The 8,423-nt window shown below is 52.2% G+C and overlaps 1 protein-coding gene across 1 annotated transcript in view; it reads right to left on the reverse strand.

The window, feature by feature from the left end:
* Window positions 1-4,204, reverse strand: part of LOC115104087 (rho GTPase-activating protein 23-like) — a 48,001-nt gene extending 43,797 nt beyond the window's left edge. Inside the window, 1 exon segment of the mRNA XM_029625284.2 lies at window positions 2,824-4,204. Coding sequence (XP_029481144.2) covers window positions 2,824-3,096 — 273 coding nt within the window. The 5' untranslated portion in view covers window positions 3,097-4,204.
* Window positions 4,205-8,423: the final 4,219 nt, after the last annotated feature.

Raw genomic sequence — 8,423 nt, forward strand, 5'->3', positions numbered from 1 at the left:
ACATTGAGTGAGAGGTTCTTGTCCTGGCACCACACTGCCAGGTCTCTGACCTCCTCCCTATAGGCTGTCTCATCATTGTTGGTGATCAGGCCTACCCCTGTTGTGTCATTGGCAAACTCAATGATGATTTTGGAGTCGTGCCTGGCCTTGCAGTCATGAGTGAACCGGGAGTACAAGAGGGGACTGGGCACGCACCCCTGAGGGGCCCCCGTGTTGAGGATCAACGTGGCGGATATGTTGTTACATACCCTTACCACCTGGGGGGCGGCCCATCAGGAAGTCCCGGATCCAATTGCAGAGGGAGGTGTTTAGTCCCAGGGTCCTTAGCTTATTGATGAGCTCTGAGGGCACTATGGTGTTGAACGCTGAGCTGTAGTCAACGAACAGCATTCTCACATAGGTGTTTGTTTTGTCCAGGTGGGAAAGGGCAGTGTGGAGTGCATCATCTATGGATCTGTTGGTGTGGTATGCAAACTGGAGTGGGTCTAGGGTTTCTGGGATGATGGTGTTAATGTGAGCCATGTTCGTATGAACCACGACATCACCAGCCTAAAGATGACACAGTTATGAAGTGATTATCAAGCTATAGAATTAGTTCAGAGTGATTGAAATTGATGCAGGAAAGGAAAGGAATGCACAAACACACACTGGCGCCCGGCGCTAGTGCCACTGGGGGAACAATGGTCTTTCAAACAGCTGAGAGCTGCATCCCGTTTGAAAAGTGGAGCTTTACAGAGAGGTTACAAACGCTGACACGCTTTTAATCCAGAGACCCACTGTCCGCTCCGTAGCACTGGTCTGAGAGCTGGACGGATGGGTGTATGGGGGACGGGAGAAGAGAAAGGGACACAAACTGAAGTGATTAAGTACTGCTACTTTAAGGGTCAATAGTTCTTCCTGGTCAGATCAGGTCGTCAGGAAAAAACCCGGGGATGCGACCACATCATCTACTGTAATATCAAAGGCCCTCCCACCTGTATCGTTGTCTCTCCTCCGGCTCCTCTCCAAGCCGGAATGCATCCTAGTTCAAACTAGCATGACAGCCAACGTCTGACTGTTTTGTCGGTACAGACGAAAGGCCGGGCCGCACCATGACAGCCTCTTTAAGCACAAACAGTATTTCACAATAGAGGATAAACGGTCGTTCAGCATACCTGACGCACAGCTTCAAGAATAACGTCTCTGTCTTTTACACAACCGCCTGAATTCCTCAGTCTGTGTGTTGTGTGTGTGAGTGTGTGTGTGTGTGTTTGTTTGCTCAAGAACCTGTCCGAGCCCTCTGTCAGATCAAGTCAGTTGATGTCACATCAGTTAAACAGGGTTTTCTCCTTGAGCAACTCCGCTGAATATGAATCTCCAGTAACCCCCCCCTCCATCCTCCCAAAAACAGTCTCTAACCTACACCCCGGGGGGAAATAGGTAGGACTGGAGAGGCAGAGGACAGCACAACTTAACTATCTGTATAAGTATCTTCTTATTGTTTGCCGAACCTGAGCTTTTAGTCTACACTGAACAAAAACATAAAACGCATCATGTAAAAAGTTAGTCCCATGTCTGTAATAAAGCCATTTTGTGGCGGGGCCTGGCTGCCAAGTGAACTGTAGCTCAGTGAAATCGTTGAAATTGTTGCGTGCTGCGTTTTGTATTTTTGTTCAGCATACATCCACAGATCCTAACCATAATAACCCAAACGCTCCTTAAAGGCCCACACCCAGTGGCATACAGGCAACAGTAAAGTCTAACAGGCTACTGGATGGATCTAAATGTGTCTAGTCCCGTCAGAGAGAGATACTGAGAGTGATGTGCGTTAAGGCCTCACCAACCTGGCCATTAGAGCAACATTAGAATGACATCATCGCTGTGGCATTTAACTGGCCTTAGCCACATACTGTTGCACTGGTGTTACTATCCTGGTCAACACAATTACAGAGGGAGCTGGCTGAGATTCCAGGACTGATGCTGTGCTCATTACTGGTGTTATACTATCCTGGTCAACACAATTACAGAGGGAGATGGCTGAGATTCCAGGACTGATGCTGTCCACAGTATTGCGAGAGGCCATTACTGTACACAGACAGTGTGTTTACGCCAGCTGTGTCCATATACTATAGCCTGGCCGCTCTTTCCCCTGCCTGCCCACATTCCCCAAGTCGCCATCTCTCAACTGTGTGTCTGAGAGAGAGACAGAGAGAGAGAGCAAACACACACTGCGCTTCAACACACACACACACACACACGTACACACGCACACACACACACACGAGTGCACATGGATGAGAGATGCCCTGAATTCTGCAGGCCCGGAGGGCGCATTGCCCCCCCCCCCCTTAACTGCCACATAAGAAGCCCCTTCGCCTGCCTTAACTCACTAATTAGTACCGCCCCTTCAGGGGGAAGAGGACAACACAACTATAGCTGATGCTTAATGATTACCGCATTATTGCCGCTCACATTCAGCATCACACTGCCAGACACCAGTGGAGGCTGCTGTGGGGAGGACAGCTCTTAATAACGTCTGGAACGGAGCGAATGGAATGGCATCCAACACATGGAAACCACTCATTCCGTTCCAGCCGTTGCCACGAGCCCGTCTTCCCCAATTACGGTGCCACCAACCTCCTTTGACAGACATGGAGAAAACACATTAGGAGAAGCTCTCTCTCGCTGACACACAAACACACAAGCAAGCATACACACTGCGCAATTAGCAAAACACCAGTTCCACATAACGCTATGGACTGAGATTCTGAGGTAGACCCACAAACCTCCACCTTTACAGACTCCCTGCCCACAGGTGTGGTGGGCACTGGGCACAGTCCTTACCCTGGGCTGGTGAGAACGTTGCAGGGCCCTGCTGGTGCAGCCGTGCCCATTGCCGACCAGGACTGGCCTCATGGTGGGGGGCGAAGGTGAGGGCAAGGGGGCACCACGCAGCACTGCCAACCAGATGCAGCGAGGCTCGGCGGCACTACAGTCCACCCCTACGGGATTCTGGAAGCACCACTCTGACTCAGCTGGAAGAGTAGGGTAGGGGGGCATAGCCGCGGGCATTGGGGCGCAGAGATTACCCGACACGGGCCGACCTGATGCCAACATGGGCCACACACACACACACGAGGGGGCAAAGTCTTGACACTATCGCACAAACACGCTATTTTACAGTAAACGACGCAGGTGTCAGAGTAACACACGCATCCTCTCTGGCCAAGTCCTACTGTCAGCACCAATCCATGGAGATAAAACAAGCAGTAAAAGCAGAAACCAAGAGGGCTGAGTAGTAGCTCTTCAGATGGGCCAAGATCATCCCTGAAGAAAAAAATCAACCAATAGTTCCAACCAGTTCAGTCTAGTCCCCTGTTCTCCTCTGTGTTCCTCTCATCCCGATGCTGGCACGTCTCCAAAGATACCTGCTTTTAGTCCCATATCCCAGTCTCAAACTCCTGACCTCCAAGGACGTAAAGGAGCTTTCCAAGGCACACACACTCACACACACTCACACACACGCTGGCGGGGGCCGTGGTGGGGCGTCCTGTGCCCTGAGAAGATATCAACGAAGTCCTGGAAAGCAGATGTACGCCGGAGTGTGTGTGGTAGCAGAGAGGTCTGGTTTCCCTACAGACAGACAGACGGTCTGACTGACTGACTGACTGACAAAGCGACTGACAGACTAACTGACAGTGCCTCTGCTCTCTCAGCACAGCAGTGTCCTGTCCAGCGGTGTTCAGCAGGACACAAAGCCACTCTGTCTGTCAACCCCCCTAACACACAAACTGTCACAGCTAGAGGGCTGGCTCCTCTGTCTCTCCTCCCTCCCTCCCTCTCTCTCTTTGTCTCTCTCTTCCTGACTCTCTCTCTCTCTCTTTCCTCCTTTTGTCAGCCTCCAGCTCGTTGTCCGGCTTCACTTCTACCAATTCGTCCTTCGTTCCGTCTCTGTCCCTTGTTCGCGCTCTCACTCCTCTGTTCCCTCCTTTCTGCCCTCCGCTCCGTGGGATCCATTCCAATCTGTCACTCAAAATCCACTTTTCTGACAGAGAGCCAAAAACACACACACAACATCCAACATGTACAATGTGAACACTGAGGGCCGGGCCCCCGACACCGTGCTCCACTCTTGAAGTCCGGATGGAGTTTTCAACTGTAGGCTGATGATGTGGTAGGCCTAAATTCAACAGCAGGTCCCTGTGGCTCTGTCCTGCCCTGTGATTGTAGAGGGAGTTGAGTGGCGCTTGGTGTATGTGTGAAAGAGACACAGGCACAGTGACACCACTATGATCCCGGCACTCAACTCACACACAACAACCCCCCCACCTCCCGCCGCTCAGCCCCCCAAAAAGTCTGATTTCAAACACAAAGAAAACACATGCTCCACCACTGTACCCACCCACACAGTTTCTCTCTCCTTTTCTCTCCTGTTCTCTCCTGTTCTCGCCCTCTCCAGCAAAATCGAGAGGACATGGGATAAAGTTGAGCAGACGCAGTGGAACAACTGCGAGAGCAGAACGAGAGAGAGAGAGAGAGAGAGAGAGAGAGCGCAACAGGCTGCCGCTTCACTCCAGCAGCCCCGTCGCCAGCCAGGCAGACCAGAATAAAACAGCTGCAATTGAACATTAATTTGACACTGACCCCCCCCCCTCACGCTAAGTCATGAATTCACACATACAAACACTAAAACAAACAGTGGCACACACACACACGCACACACACACACAGCAGAGTTCTCACCAAACATCCAGGGGTCCTGAGTGTGTGTGAAAGTGTCAGGCAGGTGACCATGGTGAGTCTGACAGAGCTAAGGCTTCATGATCCTCTCTCTAGAAACGCACTCCACAGACCTGTTACTGATGAGGTTAGACTGGTTTCACCTGCTGCCATACAAGCAGGGCAAGCACCAACACGACCACAACACCTGAACACACACATAGTACACACACTCTCTAAAACACACACACACACCGTGCCCTCCAGGCACACACAGAAAATACACTTTGCAGGCTCACCTAGTGTATGTTGAAATACCATGTGTTTGATGTATTTGATACCATTCCACCTATTTCTCGCTCCAGCCATTACCACCCGTCCTCCCCAATTAAGGTGCCACCAACCTCCTGTGATAAACACCCACCAGCTATACCCAATACAAATGTGCAGACGAACAAACTGTACTATACACAAACACACTACACAAAAGGGAACGCGCTCCTTCCACACACAGACATACACATGGCCCGTTGAGTCACACACGTGTATAAATACACTTGCTGGGGTGTAATTACGCTCTCATAAAGACTTAAGTCCTATTGGCTGTGGGCTGTGCTGTGACCGTGGGCTGTGACTGTGAGGGGTTGTTTTCAGCCTGTGGTCAGACCGGAGGTTTGGGTTCTAACAGACCGCCAAGCAGAACCCGCCCAGGACCGGATGGAGAGACACCGGGACCAGATCACTCAGGGGGGACGTCCCATTCAGAAAAAGACCACAGATGGAAGCTTCAGAAGGGGACGGGCCTTGATAGGGGACACTGTGTGTATGACATCATAAGCTGGCACCACCCGACGATGAGCCTTCCTGGTTCAATCAATGAAAACGATCTGCTTATCACAAGCGCAGCGTTGAGAAAGACTCACAATGAGTTTTGCCGTGGAGTTTTGCCAATAACAGACAAGCACAATTGGGGAAAGATCCCGGTCTCTCCCCCTCTAGTGACCTGCGGCCATATTTACAAAAACAGGAGGAGGAGAAGTAAGCATCAAAAGAGCGGAGAGAAAAGGTGTTGAGTTTCAGTTCACATGGAGGACAAAGGAGTCACACACCGTGCGCTGTCACAAAACCGCCGTTGCCTCCAGTGACCCATGCTGGCTGCTGATTGGCAGAGACATGTCCATACACGCGCACAGGTAAAAAAACAACAACATTTTTTATTTAACCTTTTTTAAACTAGGCAAGTCAGTTTTAAGAACAAATTCTTAGTTACAATGACGGCCTACCCCGGCCAAACCCGGACGACGTTGGGCCAAATGTGCACCGCCCTATGAGACTCCCAATCACGGCCGGATGTGATACAGCCTGGATTCGGACCGGGAACTGTAGTGACGGCTCTTGCACTGAGATACAGTGCCTTAGATCGCTGCGCCACTCAGGAGCCTGCTACGTTGTGGTTGGATGAGGCCTAAACACCACTAGGTCCTGAACATTACATCCTAAACAATCCTCATCCCGGGAGAAAGTGAACACCTGTCTGTCTGTGGCTCAACGTCACCGTAACCTCTCATCCGCCCCTAAAGCCCCTGAAGTCCTGAGATCAAAGAGTGTGAGATTCAAACGGCACACGCCGCTAATCTCTGGAGAGACGCCATACTGCTCGCCTCTTGCCCCCACCAAACCATACCGCCGCCCCGGCCCCTCGCCCTCCCTGCCATGCACACCACCGAGAGAGAGAGAGAGAGAGAGAGAGAGAGAGAGAGAGAGAGAGAGAGAGAGAGAGAGCGGGTCGAGGCGGTTGATCTACACCTCTGCTCACAGACAGATTAGTTGGTAGATAATCCCCTTCATAGTGACGCCGACACCATCGGCCAGCAGATTAACTAACACAGCCTGATGGAGACACAGTCCACTCCCATTCTTCACTGACTGATTGAGAAACACCAGCCATAATAACCCTCATACACACAGCTAGCTGAGCAAGACATCAGGCAGGATCTATATCAGAGAGATGCAGTGGTGTAAAGTACTTAAGTAAAACTACTTTAAAGTACTACTTAAGTCGTTTTGGGGAGTATTTATATTTTTGACAACTTTTACTTCCGTACATTCCTAAAGAAAATATTGTACTTTTTACTCCATACATTTTCCCTGACAACCCAAAGTACAAGTTACATTTTGAATGCTTAGCAGGACAGGAAAATTGTGAAATTCACACACTTATCAAGAGAACTGTCACGCCTTTTTATTTCTCTATTTGGTTAGGTCAGGGTGTGATTTGGGTGGGCATTCTAGTTTTCTATTTCTTTGTTGGCCGGCTATGGTTTCCAATCAGAGGCAGCTGTCTATCGTTATCTCTGATTGGGAATCACACTTAGGCAACCTGTTTCCCACCCTAGTTTGTGGGATGTTGTTTTTGCACAGTAGCCCTATTAGCCCTGCACAACTTTACATTCGTTTTTTTCCCTTTGTTGTTTTTGGTGTTCATTCTAATAAAGTACGATGAACACTGTCCACGCTGCACTTTGGTCTCCTTCCGACGACGGACGTAACAGAACATCCCATCACTAAAGGACCGAGCAGCGTGGCCAGGAGGAGCAGGGATCCTGGGCCCGGGAGGAAAGTGAGTGGAGGACATCATGGACATGGGAGGAGAGAGGTGCTGGAGTTGAGAGCGCTGCAGAGCGGGTGTGCTGAGGAGCGTGACACCAGTCCGGTGTCATGTGCACCTGTTTCACGCATTTGGCCTCCAGTGGGCCTCCCCAGTCCGATGCGTCCTGTGTCTCCTCCGCGCACTTGCCCTGGGGTGTGTGTCACCGCTCAGGCACCATGTTATGCGGTTCTATGCACCGTGTCTCCTGTGCGCCTTCACAGCCCCAGCGTCCTGTGCCAGCGCCCCGCATTTCCCGGGCTAAAATGAGCGTCCAGCCAGGACGGGTTGTGTCAGCTCTACGCTCCAGACCTCCAGTGCGCCTCCACAGTCCAGTCCGTCCTATGCCTCCTCCCTGCACTCTGAGGTGCGTGTCATCAGCCCGGTGCCACCTGTACCGGTCCCACACATCAGGCCTCCAGTGCGCCTCCACAGTCCAGTACGTCCTGTGCCTCCTCCCCGTACTCGCCCTGAGGTGCGTGTCATCAGCCCAGTGCCACCTGTACCGGTCCCACGCATCAGGCCTCCAGTGCGCCTCCACAGTCCAGAGCTTCCGGCGACAGTCCCCAGTCCAGAGCTTCCGGGGACGTCCCCAGTCCAGAGCTTCTGGCGACAGTCCCCAGTCCAGAGCTTCCGGCGACAGTCCCCAGTCCAGAGCTTCCGGGCGACAGTCCCCAGTCCAGAGCTTCCGGCGACAGGTCCCAGTCCAGAGCTTCCGGCGACAGTCCCCAGTCCAGAGCTTCCGGCGACAGTCCCCAGTCCAGAGCTTCCGGCGACAGTCCCCAGTCCAGAGCTTCCGGCGACAGTCCCCAGTCCAAAGCTTCCGGCGACGTTCCCAGTCTAGAGTTTCCGGCGACAGTCCCCAGTCCAGAGCTTCCGGCGACAGTCCCCAGTCCAGAGCTTCCGCGACAGTCCCCAGTCCAGAGCTTCCGGCGACAGTCCCCAGTCGAGAGCTTCCGGCGACAGTCCCCAGTCCAGAGCTTCCGGCGACAGGTCCCAGTCTAGAGCTTCCGGCGACGTTTCACAGTCCAGAACCTCCTGAGACGGTCCACAGTCCGGAACCTCCTCCGACGATCCA

Source organism: Oncorhynchus nerka, linkage group LG21 (assembly GCF_034236695.1).
Source record: "Oncorhynchus nerka isolate Pitt River linkage group LG21, Oner_Uvic_2.0, whole genome shotgun sequence".
NCBI classification, from domain to species: Eukaryota; Metazoa; Chordata; class Actinopteri; order Salmoniformes; family Salmonidae; genus Oncorhynchus; species Oncorhynchus nerka.